Source organism: Parasteatoda tepidariorum, chromosome 6 (genome assembly GCF_043381705.1).
Source record: "Parasteatoda tepidariorum isolate YZ-2023 chromosome 6, CAS_Ptep_4.0, whole genome shotgun sequence".
Taxonomy (NCBI): domain Eukaryota; kingdom Metazoa; phylum Arthropoda; class Arachnida; order Araneae; family Theridiidae; genus Parasteatoda; species Parasteatoda tepidariorum.
Window position 1 is genome coordinate 49742299 of NC_092209.1, and position 19713 is coordinate 49762011.

The 19713-nt window shown below is 30.9% G+C and overlaps 3 protein-coding genes across 3 annotated transcripts in view; 1 reads left to right on the forward strand and 2 right to left on the reverse strand.

Annotated features, from left to right (window-relative positions):
* On the reverse strand, window positions 1-6634 carry LOC139425815 (putative leucine-rich repeat-containing protein DDB_G0290503). The gene is made up of 3 exons (XM_071181783.1): window positions 6403-6634; window positions 414-1377; window positions 1-343 (listed from the first exon to the last, which is right to left on the reverse strand). The coding sequence occupies exons 1-3, from the start codon at window positions 6632-6634 to the stop codon at window positions 1-3; spliced, it is 1539 nt and encodes a 512-aa protein (XP_071037884.1).
* Window positions 6635-9842: 3208 nt separating this feature from the next.
* Window positions 9843-15600, forward strand: LOC107443295 (serum amyloid A-5 protein-like). Its single transcript, XM_016057113.3, has 3 exons — window positions 9843-9990; window positions 11715-11955; window positions 15349-15600. The coding sequence occupies exons 1-3, from the start codon at window positions 9891-9893 to the stop codon at window positions 15476-15478; spliced, it is 471 nt and encodes a 156-aa protein (XP_015912599.1). The 5' UTR covers window positions 9843-9890; the 3' UTR covers window positions 15479-15600.
* A 1625-nt stretch (window positions 15601-17225) lies between these two features.
* The window catches only part of LOC107443282 (uncharacterized), a 55656-nt gene continuing 53168 nt past the window's right edge, over window positions 17226-19713 (reverse strand). Inside the window, exon 22 of the mRNA XM_016057098.3 lies at window positions 17226-18767. Within this exon, the coding sequence (XP_015912584.2) occupies window positions 18510-18767 (258 nt within the window). The 3' untranslated portion in view covers window positions 17226-18509. The remainder of the gene's footprint in view (window positions 18768-19713) is intronic.

The window sequence follows — 19713 nt, forward strand, 5'->3', positions numbered from 1 at the left end:
TCAAGCTCGTGCCACACTCAAATCTAGTTGAAGCGGGGTGAGCTGAGTCTCGTAGTAGATGATCTCAACACTCGTTCCATTACTTCCTTTTTCCAATTCTTCATCGTGGGTCTTTTTTTCCTTAATTATTTGATCTTCACAAGCTCGTCCCACGCTTGGATCTAGTTGTAGCTGGGTAAGCTGATTCGAGTGGCAGATGTTTTCATCACTTGTTTCAATATTTCTTTCCTTCGATTCTTCATGAGTCTGATTTTCCTTGATGTTTCGATCTTTATTTGCTCGTCCCACGCCTGGATTGTCTTGAAGCTGGGTAAGCTGATTTGAGTGGCAGATGTTCTCCTCACTTGTTTCGATATTTTTTGCTTTCAATTCTTCATTGAGCGTCTGGTTCTTCTTAATGTTTTCATCCTTACAAGCTCGGATCTTGTTGAAGCTGGTTAAGCTGAGGCTTCAAGCAGATGCTCTTATCATTCGTTTCAATAATTCTTTCTTTCACTTTTTCTTCATGGGTCTGGTTTTTCTTAATGTTTTGATCGTTACAAGCTCGTCCCAAGCTCAGATCTTGTTGAATCTGGTTAAACTGAGGAGTGTGGGAGATGTTCGCATCTCTCGTTTCAATAATTCTTTCTTTCAATTTTTCTTCATTGGTCTGGTTTTTCTGAATGTTTTGATCTTTACAAGCTCGTCCCAAGCTTAGATCTTGTTGAAGCTGGTTAAACTGAGAAGTGTGGGAGATGTTCGCATCACTTATTTCAGTATTTCTTTCTTTCAATTCTAAAACATGGGTTTCGTTCTCCTTAATGATTTGATCATCACAAGCTCGTCCCACGTTCGAATCTTGTTGAAACGGGGTAAGCTGAGGAGTATAACAGATGTTATCAGCACTTCTTTCCACATGGGTTTGTTTGAATTCTTCATGATGGGTCTTGTTCTCCTTAATAATTTGATCTACAAAACCTCCTCCCACGTTCGGATCTTGTTGAAACGGGGTAAGCTGAGGAGTATAACAGATGTTATCAGCAATTCTTTCCACAAGGGTTTGCTTGAATTCTTCACGATGGATCTTGTTCTCCTTATTGATTTGATCTACAAAAGCTCCTCCCACGTTCGGATCTTGTTGAAACGGGGTAAGCTGAGGAGTATAACAGATGTTATCAGCAATTCTTTCCACATGGGTTTGTTTGAATTCTTCATGATGGGTCTTGTTCTCCTTGATAATTTGATCTTCAAAAGCTCGTCCCACGCTCAGATCTTGTTGAAGCGGAGTAAACTTAGACGTGTTCCTTTTGTTTTGGATATTTTTAAAGGTTTGGTTTTCTTCCTTTGAATTATCAATCTCGTGGGGAGTTAGTCTTTTTTGATTTCTTTCTTTTTGTGCTGAAAAGATATTTTAAGTACTTAATACTGATAACGCCTATTTAAAATTTTTTCTACAGAATCTCTTTTCGAATTATATTACTTCAACACTCTTTTATCAAATTTAGTATTGAATTTTCTAACAATTTTTCATTGATTAGACTTAAAACTCATTTTAATGTATACGCTTATTTTGGTGAAAGTATGATATTTTAAAATTTTCACTGTTTGATTATAGTGGAATTTAATTTTACACCAGACAAATTTTTCATTATCTAGTCTTTTCAAACGAAACAAATACTGTAATCATCTTCAAATTCATCAGTAAATTTTAGTTTTAATGAATAATTTTTAATTTACCATCTTGTTAAAAAAGTTATAAATATCTTCATTCTGTTATTTGATTAACATAATTTCTTAGAAACGCAGAAACATTTTCTTAATATGTTTAATAATATGTTTAATTTTAAATATATAATTTTTTATCTGTTCAATTTTATAAAATTCTGCAACTATTGTGATAAATATTATTATTATTTTTATTCGTTCATAATTTTATTTATAAAATATTTAACAGGAAGCAATTATGCTCTGTGTTTTAACGAATCTAAGCCTGAAGCAATGCTAACTGTATTTAAGTTATTATAATCACGTAAATTAAAAAAAAAGTAGATTGTTATTACGATTTTATAATCATAGTTTTACTTAATATTTAATTTTCTGAAAAAATAGTACTTTCCATTATTTAGGTGACTGCTAGCTTTTTTCTTAAAAAATAATAAATGAATAAATAGAATAGCTGGATTTACTTATGCTGGCAAATTAGAGAAGTGGATTTAATTTTTTTGAAAAATATTTCTAATAAAGATTTCAAACAGTATCGGGTATTAATTTAAAATTTTTTTTTACCTGAACGACAAGCGCAGAATATTGAGTTTATTTGCTTGTCAAAGAAAATTCATATTGCGGAGTACTTAAGCCTCCATACCTTATTATTGTTTTTATTTTTTGTTGTCTTTAACACACATTTTAGAAAACATCTTTACATTCAAACATACGGTGTATGAAGAAAGACCCCCGTTTCAAAACAACTTTTTTTCATCTCCAAATTCACTGAGGTTAATTAATTGTTGTAAGAGTGGCAAAACGAAAATTCTCTTAAATTGACTGCTGTCTGAAATTGAAAAGTGACCAAAAATTTTTATGGGGGAAAGTCAATTAAAAACCTTCCTCCATCGAAGAACGTTATTTCTAAGCAGGCCTTGTAACAGACAGCAAGAGTATAGACTATAGTGCAATAGTTTGAACAGTCAACAGTATTCTCCATATCCAGATAGCTGGGGCTGTACTTAAAGTCTGTATGATGGCTAACCTTTCACCCTCGAAGAACGTCATTTCTAAGCAGGCTTTGTAGCAAACAGCAAGAGTATAGTGCAATAGTTAGAACAGTCAACAGTATTCTCCATATCCAGATAGCTGGGGCTGCACTTAAAGTCTATATGATGGCTAACCTTCCACCATTGAAGAACGTCATTTCTAAGCAGGCTTTGTAACAGACAGCAAGAGTATAGTGCAATAGTTAGAACAGTATTCTCCGTATCCAGATAGCTGGGGCTGGACTGAAAGTGTGTATGATGACTTCCCTATTACCTAAATTTAATTTAACGGAACGTCCCATTCGTAGATGTTGTAGAAGGCTCTAGTTAATCTGGAGCAGGGGAAGCGAATAATATTCGTTACATAAAATAATGCTATCATTTTCGACTCTGAAAAGCAGTCTCTCTGTGGTTTGAAGTTGATTCTTGCATTTAGAACAAAACTTTTTACATTCTATATTTCTTTTATTAACTAGCTTTACAAGACAAACCCTCGAACTAAAACGACTGAACGGAACAGGTAAATGTTGTTTACGTAGGGGGTGCAAATTAATTCAGAAAATCAAGCTTGTTTTACGGTAGATTCTAAGTTACCAGAAAACTGTGTAACCGTGATTTAGACCGTGTTACTGATCTAGATAAACCTTGGTTTTTCTTTTTGGTGAGCAAATAAAGCAGGTTCACGAAGACATTTTAAAGAAACTATGAAACCCTTATCATAGATTGGAGAACATTGAAGATCAATCAAAAGTTATAACCAACTAACATAAGCATAGGTCACTTTTTTATTGTTTGAATATTTGTTAAATAGTAAATTATTGTGGAAACTGCATCAGAATTACGATTGTATAAATCTGTTATTTGTCAAAACATGTTATTTTATATATAGTTTCTTATTGGTACATATATTTGTAAAAAGATCTAGTTTCTGAGGCTTTTAAAAATTATGTAGTTCTTGTTCCAAATTGCAAATTATAAACTTTTAGGCACTTGTTGAAATACACATGTGGAGCACATGTTAGGCATACGTGGAAAATTTGGTTTCAGGTCGAAACTTGAAAATGTTTCTCATAACACTCCTTTGCTTATCTTGTTGCTAGGTAAAGGGTTTTGGTATGTCATACATCTAACGTCTTCAACTGTGATTTGTCAGATTTCTATTGCGTTTTTATTTTTTTCTTGATTTAGCTGTAAGTAGGTCACTGAAAAATTTAATTACGATAAAATTGCTAATTATGGGCCTATTTAAGTGATCACCGTACTGAATCTCGAAGTTTAAGAATTGTTTTTAGGCTTATTTTATGAAGCTGCTATTCATATATTGCATTTAATTCATTTATGCCAATGACCTGAATCTCGAAGTATAAGATTTGTTATTATGTTTGTTTTAAGATGCTGATATTTATGCATTGCATTTTGTTAATTCGTGCCAACGGTCTGAATATCTCAGCATGAGAATTTTTATTAGTATTATTTTACAAGCTGCTATTCATATAATTGCTATTAGCTCTGTAGTGCCTTTGGCCTGAATCTCCCTGCGTAATATTTGATGTTAAGTTTATTTTAAGAAGCTGATATGCATGCATTACATTTTGCTCATTCATGTCAACGGCCTGAGTCTTTCAGCATAAGAATTGTTATTGCGTATATTTTAAGAAGCAGCTATTCATACAAAACATTGTATTTAGTTCATTAATGCCAGTCAGTTCAGTTCATTAATGACAGCAGCCTGAATCTCTCGGTATATTGTCCTTCCGTATTTCTGAAGAAGCCGTTATTCATGCATTGTATTTAACTCATTAGTGTTAGTGGCTTGAATCTCCCAGTAGAAGAGATGTCTTGTCATTACTTATTTTTAAGAACTCGGTATTCATATATTGCATTTAACTCATTAGTCTCAATAATCTGAATCACTCAGCATACGAAGCCTTTATTCATATATTTGCATTTAAGTCATTAGTGCCAACTGCTTGAATCTCCCAGCATAAGAGTTGTTATAAACTTTTATCTTAAAAAGATGCTATTTATTCATTGTGCTTAGCTCATTTGTGCCAACGGCCTGGATATTCAAATTTAAGGGTTGTCACCAAATATATTTTAAGAATCCACTTTTTATATATCTCTGTAGTGCCAAAGATTTTTTTCAGGGACATACTTTCATCGGGGACTTTCTGTCATTTCCCGCATTCGTTTGATGAAACGAATTTTTGAATGATATTTTTTAATGCAACGGGTTTTTCTTTAATTTTTTTTAAAATCACACTATATAATTTAAGAAAGAAATTATTTATAAACTTTCGTATTGCTTTCATGATATTAAGAATAAAATATTATTGATAGATTTCAAATTTCTCTCTGTGGATTAATTTACAAAGTAAGCGTACGTAACTTTCATAAGTTTTTCAGAAAATGACAAAATTTTAATTTTTATTTCTAGCAATACGAATAAATTAGGACATAGTATACAATATAAAATTATTTCTTACATTTTAATCCAGAAGTAACGAAATATGTCACACATAATTGCAATTTAATATTCGACGCCGGGAACTGAAAAGAGGGAGCTTTTAAAAAGAAGATATGAGCTATATTGTTACTTTAATTAACAAATATTTGTTTCATTGTTACAAATTATTTGGCTATTCCATAACAATACACTAAAATTTGCTTCTAATCAGATATTCTGCATTGTTCATATTTCAACAATATTTTTCTTGTTTCAACCGGGGGGAGGGGGGGGAAGGAAATAAGGAGTATGCGCCCACTGGCCATTTTATAGCTTAATATAGGGGTGCCTATATTAAGCTATAAATAAATTGAGTACAAAATGGTCATCTGGTTCAAAACTAATTTAGAGAAAGCTATAGAAATACATGTCAATGCATATTTATGTAGGGGATAGAGGGAAGAATTCTGTAATTTATCAGATAATATTTCTCTAAAACTTTCGATAAAACACCCTTGATTGTTAAAATAAGGTTAATTTAATGAAAAAGCGAATTCTTTATATACATTTTAAATGTTATTTAAAAGTATTAAAATTATTTTTATTTAGTGTTCTTTATAATTATAATACATATATTATATTTTTATGAATTGTTACATATTTTAACTGAAGCTTTTAAATTGCATTTTTAAAAAAAATTTCCTCCTGTTTAAACGAACAAATGATTCTGTAGGGATAGTTTAGATACATTTTTATGCGCTACTGATACTACTGTGGGCATTCGCATATTGAGTTTTCTGTAAAAGTTTAGTTACGTCTAACGCATCAAGTCTTATGATATTACAAATTTAGTTTAATTTTGTAGGGTAATTGGTTTTTCTCAATTTTTTTTCGTCTTTTTAGATTTCTTATTAAATTTGATTTATTTTTGTCAGGTGAGAAATTTAGCGAAAATTATGCGTGAAAAGAATGCATTAATAGATTAAAATTTTTCTTTTTCAAAACTTAGATGACCTTTTCTATTTATTTACATTTCATGGCTATAGTAAAATGCGTCCTTTCTAAATCCTAGCCGTACCAAGTTCCTGTTCTCAGGAAAGATATATGTTTCACAGTTCACATAATTTATTTATTTGTTATTTTGCCTTATTCTAACAAAACAGTCAAATAACCATAAATAATGTAGCATTCATACTGAAAACTTTTTAAAAACTGTTTATTAACTGCTTTCACAAGAATACGGTAAAACAACAGGAATTTTATCACACCAACTAGGCCCACCCAATGAACTTAGTTTCTTGCAGATGCACATCATAGCCGATAGGGCTAATCTATCAAACTCATTACCAACCGAACAGGGGTTCAAGTAACAGCGTTGACAACACAATGCTTCTTTCATTCCCTTCAACACATGAAGAGTTTCCAGTATCCTGCTGTTGTTATTGTAGCAGTTCATTTACGTCACACTGGCGCTACACAATGGGCTATTGGCGACGGTCTGGGAAGCATCCTTGAGGATGATCCGAAGACATGCCATCACAATTTTGATCCTCTGCGGAGGAGATGGCACCCCCGCTTCGGTAGCCCGACGACCTGCGCGCGAAGTCGAGCTCTTTACGGTAGAACAGTTTAACGTGAACCAATACCGCCCACCCTCGGTCCTTACGCAAACTGATCCAAGTGGTCACTCACCCGCACACTGACCGCAGCCTATGAGGCTTGACTACGATGATCTGCTGGGAACCGTGTTTTAACGATCAGTCCACGGCGGGACTCCAGTATCTTGCACTTCCTAGTAGTGACCCTTGGCTATTAATTGGCTATTGGTGATACCCTCATTCACGCATAGATTGCACCACCATAGAATTGCTTAATGCACAAAAAATTCTAGTATTTCCTATCGATTACGACAGGTGAAATAACTAGATAAACTAATTAAACCTCATTCCGCAGTTCATTTGATGAAGCACAAGTCAACCACAACCCTAACTGCAATGCCCATTTTCCAACGAAAAGCCTAGATCCAATGTACAGTTAAATTTTTTTTACGGTTTTGAAACCATGCTTGTTGTAAGTGGTTAAAACACCACATAGCTTTTGTATTTATGATTTTTTAACCATACTAGTTGTAAACAGTTTCAAAACCGCGAAGGTAAAAAATATTTTTTACTTTAAACATTAAGGTTTATTGGAAGGACAGACTACTGTCGGCTATTTTACGGTAATTTTAGGAGGAAAATTCTAACAGTTTGTGATGGAAATGATGTGTCTCACAGTTCAAATTTAATTTTGATTTGCTTAACTGTTTTATAAAATTAAATCAAAATTCCACTTTATTAATGCTTTTTGTACAAATTAAACATTAGAAATAGATTTCTAATGTGTAGTTCGTCTTTGAAACTGACTTTTTAACAGTGGTATTACAGTTTAGTTCATAATTACAGATTAATATTTATGTTGCCGAATATTAAATAGAAACGTTTTTAATAATATTTTTGTGACACTTTAGTTCTAATGTCAATTTAATTAAATGTGAAAAATCTGTAATGTTTCCTATTCACTTCCTTCAAGTCTTATAAAACCACAAGTTCGACTGTGCTTATATGCTGAAGTTTCGAAACAAAACTGCTAATGTGCAAATAATGGAAGATTGCAATCATTTGAATTACCGCGATACTGTCGGTGATGCATTTATATAACACAAAATAGATTTTGCAACCTTCTAAAGGTTGACTTACACTTTAAACCCCTCATTACACCATATTCATGTGCTGGCTCTTACCGTGGATACGAAGATTAGTCACTTCGAATCGGAGTGGTTGCGTTGGTTTTGGTTGAGAAAGTCATACCATTTTTCCAACGTTCTCCATTAGAAATAGTTTTACTATAGTTTCCATAACAGACAACATCAACATTATAGTCGGGCTGAGTTCTCGTGATTGTTATTCAATAGATTGGTTCCTGCTGCTACAGTGACAGGTTTTTAAGATTTAAATGAGTTTGATAGTATTGATGTAGTTTGAGCACGAGAGGAATAGTTTCTCCATAGTAGTGATGGAATTTGGAGTTTTCAAGATCATTTAACGAGTGTACCGAGCTCACCGGACTTTCACCGACAGCAGTGCTGACGTAAAATATGCTCAGTGGTAGACGGATCATGGGTTAGAGTCCCCTTGCCGCCAGACTAACCGTGGGAGGTTTTCGTTGTTTCCCTCTCCATGTAACGCAAATGCGGGTTAGCACCATCAAAAAGTCCTTCCCGAAGGAAAATTTCTCGCAATACTTAATCCAGGAGTTCCCTTGTCTTCTGAATTGGGTTCAAAATTACAAGGCTTTGGAGTTGAACATCAGTAGTCGTAAACCCAAAAATTTAGTTTGCAATCCAACGACGGTTATAAAATAAAATAAAATAAAATGTATTCAATACTTATTTCCTTTATTTATGGATAAACACTTTGACTACGTGACTATTTTCATCAGTTAACGATTTTTTAATTTGTTCAATATTTTTTATATGCAGCTACTGTCGCGATAGCAACGCATGCAATGATGACGCATGCGCACTGTTTACTATCCCTCTTGATGTTGTTGTAGTTGTTGTAGTTAATTTACGTCGCACTAGAGCTGCGCGATGGGCTATTGACGGCGATCTGGGAAACACCACTGAGGATGATCCGAAGACATGCCATCACAATTTTGATCCTCTGCAGAGGGGATGGCACCCCCGCCTCGGAAGCCCGACGACCTGCACGCGAAGTCGAGCACTTTACGGTAGAACAGTTTAACGAGGACCAATACTATCACTCTTGAGCACAGTTGAAAAGTGTGATGACATCCAAATAAGGTGTGCACGCCATCAAACCCAAAACAACGTCCATTTTGCAATGGGTAAAAAAAAAAGAAAAGAAAAAAGCGTAGTTTATGTACAAAATTGTTATGGGAGGCAGCAGACCCGTCTTTGCAAGATCCTAGGCGAAATATTTTGCTTGTTCTTTTAATATTATCCTTTTGATGGACTCATAGGTTAATGGACCACTCAGATTCTCGTCAGATTTTCTCAAAGTTTTCCAAATTGGTTGCATCATTGCCCTGAAAAACAGGCAACTTAAAATTTTTTATTTCTATTATTGATATCATTATTTTAAATTTTATCGTTTAATTTTCATCAAAAATTATTTCAAATGTGTGACCCTTAGAAATGAAGAGAATTGTTTCAGTAATTAGGTAAAGATATTTAAATCATACTTTTTAAATTTATTATCTGATTTTTGGGAATAGAAATGTAGAATATCTGTTTCCATTGTATTTATCTAAGAAGGTTGAAGTAGAAATTTTAGCACGAAAAATAATTATTAAAAAAAAAAAACAGAGTTTTTATGACCCAAAAATATTTTTTACACCCCTACAACCCTTAACTCTGAAGCCCTGGGCAAATGCCCCACTCTTACGACAATTCTGGAAAGCATCTTCCCCCCCCCCCTTTCTATTTCAAGTTCAATGTAAAATCAGTTCTTAAAAAGAAGAATGTAACAATGGAGTTTGTTGAATTTCAATGCAGACATAAATAAAAGAAAGTGAATTCCCGGTGTTGGCGTAAACAAAAGATAGTTTCTAAAACGTTTGATTGGAGTGAGTTTATTTCCCTTCTAGGAAGAAAATTTGAGACGCGGGAAATCCAACAGACAAGAGGAGGAAGCAGGGATTTTCCACAAATGCTTGTTTCGTTTTGTATTTATATCAGTTTCGGTTGTAGAGATTTCATCATAGTGATAGTTTCGATCAGCAAGCATCAGTTTAGAGATAATAGCAAAAGTAAGTAGCGTTTCGCTCTCTCTTTTTTAAAATTCCTTTTTTAAAGTAAACATTGATTTAAACTGTAAATTTTTTTTTTTTCATTTTAAAACGATTTTTTTTTCTGAAAAAGTATTTATCATGATTTGGTTTCGAATTAAATTTATTTTATTTCCTATTTTATAAAAAAAACAAAAATTTTGTCTGAAAAGATTTTTTTCACTATGAAGTTCTGAACAAAATGATTTATTTTAAAAATAATTTAGAATGTTTCGTTCCTAGTTACTTATCAAAATAAGGACAAATTATACCCTAAAATATTATTTAATTTCGCAAATAAATAAATAAGGAAATAAATAAGTAAATAAATAAATAAATAATGAAATAAATAAATGAATATGCTCAAAATAGATTTTTTTTATTCTCATTAAAATGATAGAATTAGTTTATTGTGAAACAATGACCTATTCCTTCTTTTCACTAACTAATTCCTCACAAAATACCATCAAGTAAAATATCAGTGGCAAGACTGGACCTTATGTTTCAGCTATACAAATCCTTAAATCATGATCAATTAAATTTGAATCAATATGATCAATTAAAAGTGAAGCTTGTTAAATAATTTATTTAAACACAAAACAGAATTTAGCCATCAAATAAATTATTATCTGCAATATCTTATATCATACAATAGAAACGCATCCCTTATTCTGTTGTTTCTTATATACCATCTATTTACGAGAGACTGTTCTTGTAGCTGGCCATGCCCGATCCCGCTCTGCTCTGAAACTTATCTTCACTTTTTAATGTTTCCTTGATCTCTGCGAATCTTTCTTTCCTGCTCCCACTGACCCTTAACGTTGTGTCCACTCTTTCCTTTAATTTTAGTACAACAAAATCTTCAAATTTCTTACCATAACTTTCGGGAGCAGTATAAAAAGTTAAGTTAAACCGTGTAAAAGTATTGTTATAATTATAAAGCGTTAAGCGAGATTTATGAAATTTTTTTTTATATTTTCTCGAAGAAAAGTCTAAATATATTGTAGATGCAGATTTTTCAAAAATCTTTTTTTCTAATATTTATGTTTTAATATTCAAGTTGAATTTTGGGTTAGATCTTGGCTCATAATTTAGAATGACTCAAAAGGTGCAAAATGGTTCCAAAAGCGAATTTTTTTTTAAATTTATTTTTTACCGTAAGAAATTATGCTGTAAGTACATTTCAATATTTTTGATATTGTATTTATAAAATGCATTATACTAATGTTATTAAAAATGAAATTTAATTTAAATGTTTTGGCATTTATTTTATGAACATTTCAAAATGTAACGTGCATTGGAATTTATTTACATCTCCTCGTAAAAATTCGATTTTTGTTAAACATTCAAAAATTAATCGTATATTCTCAATTAATCTGAATTAGTTGAATAATGAATGAATTATAATATAAAATAATGAATTATTATAATATGAAGTATTACAATATTATGATATAAATTATGCTTAGCCTAAGAGTTAGACAAAATTGAAAGATATAGATTGATAGAAAGTGTTTAACCTAAGAGTTTGAAACCATAGAAAATAGACAAGAAAATGCCATAGCTTTAAATTATAAATACATTCTAATTGTTGCAGTTAGTGAATTCATGAATCATCACTTATTTTCAAGTTGCAAATAGTACTTAATTTTTTTTTCTATGAATTATTTTTCAGAATTTAACTATGTGCTTAAATTTTTTTACAGGGATGAGATTGCTCACTTCAGTTTTATTTCTTGTTGTCTGTGTTCTGTTTTACATTAATTCAGCTGAATGTCAGTTCAATTTTATGAAACAAGCTGGTCAAGGTGCTCGGGATATGTGGAGGGCTTATTCTGACATGAGAGATGCTAATTGGAAAGGAGCAGACAAGTACTTTCACGCACGTGGAAATCATGACGCAGCTCAAAGAGGACCAGGCGGTAAATGGGCTGCAGAAGTGATCAGGTAGTCAATTTATTCCTCATTATTAGAAGTAAAATAACCTAAAAATTAAATTTAGTTAGGAATGGAAAAATGAATGTATTAAGAAGAATGCTGAAAAATCCTGTATTCATTCAGTGTCTTCCTTTAAAAAGTACAAAAACCATTAAAAAAAGAAAATTATTAAATTTTCTGCTACGATATTCAAATTAAACTTTTTCAATTAGTTATCAAATACGATTCATTACAAAAAAAAATCTTTAATTTTTTTCCCGCACGTATAAAGGAATTGCTTAAATATACTAATATCTTGCTCAAATTTTAGAGGTTACTTTATTTATTTATTTATTTATTTTTAAATTTTCAGCTTTTTTTTACAAGTTTTGAAATAGAGCCGTGATGGCTCAGGGGATAGAGCGTTCGCCTTCTAATGAGGCTTGCCGGGTTCGAATCCCAGTCGATACGAATTTCGCCTCCGGCTTGAACCAATCACAGTGCTGACGTGAAATATCCTCAGTGGTAGACGGATTATGGGTTAGAGTCCCCTTACCGTCAGGGTGACCGTGGGAGGTTCTCGTGGTCTTCCTCTTCATGTAACGCAAATGCTGGTTGGCTCCATCAAAAAGTCTTCTACGAAGGCAAATTTCTCCCAATACTTGATACAGGAGTTACCTTGTCTTCTGAACTGGGTTCAAAATTACAAGACCGCGGAGTTAGACATTAGTAGTCGGAAGCCTGTAAAATTGAGTCAGCTGTTAAGGACGGTTATAAAATAAAATAATAGTTTCGAAATAATAATTTTACTATTAATTAAGAATTGCTCCAAGAGTTTTGTCTTATTGTATTGAATGCCTTTAAAATTATAGCAAAAAATCATAAGACAAAAAGATTAGTTTTTTCATAAAAATCTCCATAAATATTTAGGCTAGGTATACGAAATTTCATACAATTATTGTAAATAATAACCACAGCAATCGATACAAGTTACTAGCTTATTGCTGTATTTTCAGGCATAGAGTGTTAAAAAAAAATCTTGTTTTCGTTCATAATTTATTACCGGTCTCTCAAATCTCAGAACGCCTTAAACTTTATCGATAAGTATGAGAAATTTTAAAACTTAACATTTCAAAACTATAATATAATCCTCTAAACATTTCTTGAGAAATTTGAAAAAGCTGTATGAAGCTTAAATCTGTCTAAAACTAAAGGTCTCCATTATTGTAGGGTAATGTAAATAATTGATTTAGAACTTAAAGCTTGTATTTCCAAATCTTAGTATCGCCAGCACAAAGCTTCAAAATACTTATGAGTTTCGACCGCATAGTGCTCTCTCTCTTTTTTTAAAAAATTTTATTTTTATTCTTTCATTTTGTAAGCAAACTAGAATTTATCTGTGATTTTTCAAACATAGTAAAAGCATAACTGATCATGAACAAGACATGCAAATATTAACGAAATTCTTTTATCGATTTTTTATCGATTATTTTATCTTTCATCTATTATTTTATCTTTTATCTATTATTAATTTGATTTTCATTAATTTCATTAAAATTTATTAAGACCATAATTATAATTTTAAAATGATGAAAAATTTGTTAGTTTTAAAAACATGCAACAAAAGGAAAATACTGTTTGCAGTCACTGGGGTATCTTAAAGAAACTCTGAACTATAAGCTTCTTATACACGGTGTACCGTATAGGCCGTTCTTAATGCATCTTTTTGGAATCTTGGTTAAAAATAAAGATTAAATAGCAAACACATTTTGTGTCACAAATTAAACATTTTAGTGGAGGTGAAAAGCTGTCGAAATCTGACAAATCATTATAAAGAAAATGGGTGTAACATAATAATTATACCGATTGATTGTTGGTTAAATCTGGAAGATGCTTTTCCATCAATCGTCTTTCAACTTCTCTCAATTTATTAATGGAATCAAACTGGTTTCGGTATTTCATACACTCGCCTTCACAAATTGTGGCTTATCAGATTTCGGTGTTCTTTCCTCAATTAAACATTCATTTTCGACCCTTAATGTGTATAATATTTCATTACTATATTTGAAAGCGAGTTTAAAAATATATATTAAGTGTACATGTACACTGTTAAGAATTTCTCGTAACAAAATGGTTAAAAACAATTTATTTAATTGTCTTTTTTTTACCATATTTAAACGAAACAGTCAAATAACTATAAATAAGATCGCATGCAAACTGTTAACTGTAAGAATACCGTTTATTAACTGCTTTCACCCAATGCTGTTCAAGAACCAGAATTTTATAACACCAACTAGGCTCACCTAATGAAGCCACTTAGTTCATTGCAGCTAGGAGCATATTATTAGCGAGATTATTAGATAATCTGTCAATCGCGCAATTTCCAATTAAATCTTGGCATTCAAGTGTCAGGAAAATGACTGTCAGAAATTATAACACTTTACAATTTTATTTCTTTGTATTTCCATGCTCTTCTACTTTTAGACCAAACACTTTTTAAAAGAGCTTAGGCATAATAATATAGATTAAGTTATTAATGATATAGAGAAAGCAGAAAATGACAGCATAAAAACCTGCTTGATATTTATAATCTCTTTAAATTGCTTTTTTTCCCCTTCAAACTCTCATCTTTCTTCACACTGGAAGATATATTTCACAAAGTGATTTGCCAATCATACATTTGAGTAAAATAATTAACGCTAGCGTTATTCATTCAAGTTATAGAGAAATAAAAACAAAGTGCAGAGGAATATAACATATTTTGGTGTGACATGCAAATTGCCGACTAAAAAACTTATTTTAACAAAATTATTCTGAAAATAATTCCTTGTACATATATTCCAGAAATGCTTTTAACCATTTAGAAGTAAAGATTTAGAAAGGGAAAAACGTATATGCAGTTTTGAAGCTAGTAATTTCCGACAATATCGCTTGTAACACGCCAGGAAAATGACATTTTGAAACTCAGCATACGATTTTAAACGTATATAATTGTTAAAACCAGTATAAAATCATTATAAAATGCTAATAATAATAGAATTAATTAAAATTAAAAAAAAAATTCTTCTCTTTAGATCTATGTCTAAATTGAGAAAGTACCCTCATGAATGAGTAGTATTGCCATCTATCAGTGGGGTTTTGAACTAAGATGTACTCTTACCCTTGCGGTGTTCTCCTGTCAAACAAAATTAGCATAATTCTGACTTAATTCACAAGGTTGATGGTTGTCGAGTTTTGCATTTCCAAGAGTAATTAGAAAAAAAAATGCATCATATTATTCTATGATATTCGTATTGATATGTATCTGTAACCTTGTATGATGCTATTGTATAATTCCGTAGCAATTAAGTGTAAATTATTGTATTTTGTGAGAATGATCAATATATGGTTATTTCGTTAAGTATCTTTTTTAATTTCTGACAGCAATACTAGAGAAGCCTTTCAAGGTCCAAATACAGCCGATTCCAAAGCTGACCAGGCAGCAAATAAGTGGGGAAGAGAAGGTGGCGACCCAAATAAATTCCGCCCGAAAGGTCTTCCGGATAAATATTGAAGATTCTAACAAGAAAGAGGACGCAAGTCATTTATGAAGAAAAAACAAGGCAGAAGCAGCAGCAGCATTCAAATCAAAACATCTGTTCATTTAAATAAATCCAAAGCACAATTTTAAATATGCATCTTGTTTTTGCTTCTTTTTTTTGTATTTTTAACACTTTCTACTATCACGATCTAGTAACTGAAGGTATGCATATAAATTTTATGTATAATGAAATATACAAACTAGTTAGAAGAAAATATGTACAGGGGGTGGACAAAATAATGGAAGCACTTCTACACTAATAAATTTTTTTATATTTCTCAAGAAGAACATAAATAATCATTTATATCTTCAGAAATGTTTAGATCCTGTGATTTCTCATACATATCAATGAAGTTGAAGATTTAGAGGTTTGAGGGACCGATAATAAATTACAATTGGAAAATGATGTTTTTGAACACTCTATTCCAAATATAGCAACAAGCTCGTAACAATTATTTTGGATATTATATGCAATAATTGTGCAACATTTTCTAAATCTACCTTAAATTTTATTAAAATATGGGTATTTTTATAAAAAAAACTAATTATTTTTGTCTTCCATTTTTTTTGTTATAACTTTAAAAAATCAATAAAATTAAACAAAATTTTTGGAGAATTTAAAATTAATTATGAAACTATTGCTTCAAAATTAAAAACGAATTTGTGTAAGATATAAATAATTAAAATAGATCTTTTATACAGCGCATTACGCAGAAAAATTAAAAAATATTTCAGAATTCTGTTGTGAATTATATTTGGCGACTAATGATAAAAGTCCAATTATAATATCTTGAAACTGTAAAAAGTTTCACCCATTTTCTTAATAGTTTCTGTATTTTTAAAAGAAAGCTCAAATGATAAGGGGTTTTCTAAAAATATTATTTTGTATCATAAAACAAAATTTTTCAACAAATGATAATACTCTAAAATGATGATCCAGAGGACAAAATGTGATAGTTTTAAGAAATAAAACATGGGAAAGAAACGATATTTGGGATGATCCTCAACAATGCCGATGTCATTTTTAATAAATCTTGTTTAATAGTAGATTATGAAATTTGTGGAAAACCTGTTATAATTTTTTGGTTTCTTTTTAAAAGTGCGAAAACTACTTAGAAAATTGATTAAAACTTTTAAAATTTTTAGGATATTCGAATTGGACTATTTTTATTAGTTGCCAAATGCGATTCACATGAAAATTAAGAAAACAGAAATTGAATTTTTTTTCTCCTCATGTGCAGTATAAAAAAAACTTAAGTTGCGCATTGCAATCATAAGTTGCGCATTTTAAACAAATTTTCTCAAATTTTAAATAAATAATTCTGCTATTAATTGCAACAAAATTGTTGTTCAATTTTATTGAACATTTAAAAAAAATAAAAAGAACATCCTTACATTTTTTTGAGAGACTTATTCTTATATCAACTCTTTTAATTGGGAGGATACATGGAATTGTAGGGTATTTGCCTGCCTGTCTGTCTAAAAGAAATAATTTTGTGGCTTTTTTCCCCTCACACTTCTGCTAACACAAGCCGTCTGCAATACGTTGGAGCGTTACTGAGTAAAAATTTTGCAAATAATAAACTGAAAAAACTGTGACTATAAATGTAGTTGAGATGGTTAAAAGAAACAGAACTTAGCTATATTTTTTAAACTATGTGTCGAGTCATATCTTAGGCACATTTTGAAGCAACCTTTATTATTAAAAAACACAAAAGTATTTTCGATTAAAAAATCTTTATTTCCACAAAAACTCAAAACAAAAAATATGAACATTACAATATGTAATATACATACTGTATAATAAATTGATTTATATCCATTTGGTGAATTAAAAGTACTTATTCACTATTTGCAATTTCTGTACTATTTTCTCAAATATTGAGAAAGTAGTGATTGATAAGAAAAAAGCTCTAATGCTTCATTAAATGTAACATGAGTCATAACGTATGTCAAAGCCCATTGTCCTTTATAAGAATTGATTAAGAACAAGAAAAATGAAATTTAGAGCAATTGAAACCCTTTAATCGGCATCTTTCACCTTTTAGTATATCCAGAGTTAATGTTTTTCTGCAAATAAAGATGAAGTGGAAGTTAAATGTTAAACTTTCCAGCTGTTTCATAACAAATTTGTCACCACTTGTTTTAAAAAAACTGAAGAAATTTCTATGGTGTCAGTAAATTTAAGTGTTTAAAAAAATAATTTAAAACCTGTTGAGTTTTCCTTTGGAATTAACTACAAATGGATTAATAGATTAAAAGTTGAAAAAAGTAGTTTCTCAAACATTGAGAATATTACACACAATTCTGATCACACAGAATAAAGTTATATTTGTTCGGATCTAAACTAAACATTTTGAAGAATCAATCAAGAGTTTCTTTTCTGCTTCTAAATTCATACGAATTAAAATGAATTTGACTTCATTTAAAGCAATATTTCACTTTAAGTGATTTCGCGTTAATGAGGTTCGACTGTACTTGAGTACTGTCGACCGTACAACAGCAGAATAGCTATTTTCGTAACAGTTCAGAATACTGTAATAGCTGACTTACTTTTACGCAAAAGTAGCCGATTTTACAATGATTCTAAAAAACATATAACAAGGGCAATATTTCGATAATACCTTGTCTTTGCTAAGTAAAAGCAGAAATTAGAAATAAGTTTTTTTCAGATTAAATGAGACGCATGTTTCAATTCTTCAAAATATTAAGTAGTTTTTCCAGCATGTTTCATTATGAGGAGAGGTTCAAATAATACGTTGACTTCTAAAAAGTTGTAATTTCTGGTTTTTAAGTAATAAGCTAAATTTTATCCAAAAAATTTCTTGCAAAATATACAAATAATAATAATTAAATTTGGGGAAAATATATTAAATTTTTTTTTATAACAGCATATTAAATTCTTTCCGATTTGCTTATTTTTCCTTACTAAGGAGAAAGATTATGTAAGTTATCAATAATATGCCTACGTAGTATTTGAACTGCTCCTCATAGATGCAACCGGTTATAATCGTTCAATGAGAACATCCGGCAAATTGTGTCCATTTTCACTTATATATCTGTCTTCCACAACTTTCCAAAATTGATCATATTTTACATCATGCTCATAGGCTTCATTTTCTACTCCATCTTTATAGGCATTTTCTTCCAATGAATCCCAAGGCTGCAGATTTGCAGAACCGCAGAAATGAAACACAATTCCACTTACCGAAACGACTCCAACTGATATGTAAATCACCACATTCCACTGTGCCAAAGTTTGCTGCAATGTAAACTTTAATTAATAAAAAATAATTAAAAATTTAGAGATACAAGATACCACGAATATCAGGATCTAACGTAATTTAAGTTACGAAGGTTACGAAGAGCAATTAAAAAATTACAGAAACTTTCTAAATGATCCTTTGACACTAGGATCACTGTATCTAACATAATTTAGAAAGTTCAGACAGGCAGTTAAAAAATTGCAAGAAATTTCTAAATGATCCATTGATATTAGAAACACTGCATCTAATGCAATTTAAAAAGTTATGACAAGCAGTTAAAATACTGCCTAAAATTTCTATATGATTCGTTGATACAAGAATCACTGTATCTAACGTAATTTAGAAAGTTTCAACAGGCAGCTAAGAAATTGCAGGAAATTTCTGAAATATCCATTGGTACTAGAACCACTATCTAACACAATTTAGAAAGTTGCGACATTAAGTTCAAAAACTTGCGGGAAACTTATAAGTGGTCCGTTGATAGTAGAATCATTATATCTAACGTAATTTAGAAAGTTACGGTAAACAGCTAAAGAAATTTACGGAAATTGAAGTAGCGAAAGTTAGTTACTACTTTTTATCGAATTTTTTCTAATATTTCCTCCTAATAGCTTCGTACTTCGCTTCAAAATAATTCAATTATATTAGGCTTCACTTCATTTAATTAATAAATTTTTTATTTTTAACCAGCCTGCGAACAATTTCACATTGTACTAAAGTTGTGTTAGTATCATACATTTTTAAATTAATTTAGTTTTTTTGATTGAAATATATCTTTATTTTTAGTTTATTTGCAGATTTTCTGCTGAAAATAACTTTTCAGCAAGACTAACTAACATTGTATAAAGAAATGAACAGCTTATTTGGCACTTAATTACGCAAATAACTTGACAAAAATGCCAAGTATAGCTATCATACATTTTTAAAGCTATTAATTTCACA

Bases quoted from the DNA above. Each gene is read 5' to 3' on its own strand.
- LOC139425815 (XM_071181783.1), bottom strand. From the start codon at position 6,634: ATGAACTGCTACAATAACAACAGCAGGATACTGGAAACTCTTCATGTG. The intron at 1,378-6,402 runs GTTAATAAACAG...ATATCTTTTCAG, and splicing joins ACCGTATTCTTGTGAAAGCA to CACAAAAAGAAAGAAATCAA. The intron at 344-413 runs GTAAGGATGAAA...TATCGAAACAAG, and splicing joins CTTCAACAAGATCCGAGCTT to TGAGGAGAACATCTGCCACT.
- LOC107443295 (XM_016057113.3), top strand. From the start codon at position 9,891: ATGCTTGTTTCGTTTTGTATTTATATCAGTTTCGGTTGTAGAGATTTC. The intron at 9,991-11,714 runs GTAAGTAGCGTT...ATTTTTTTACAG, and splicing joins GTTTAGAGATAATAGCAAAA to GGATGAGATTGCTCACTTCA. The intron at 11,956-15,348 runs GTAGTCAATTTA...AATTTCTGACAG, and splicing joins TGGGCTGCAGAAGTGATCAG to CAATACTAGAGAAGCCTTTC.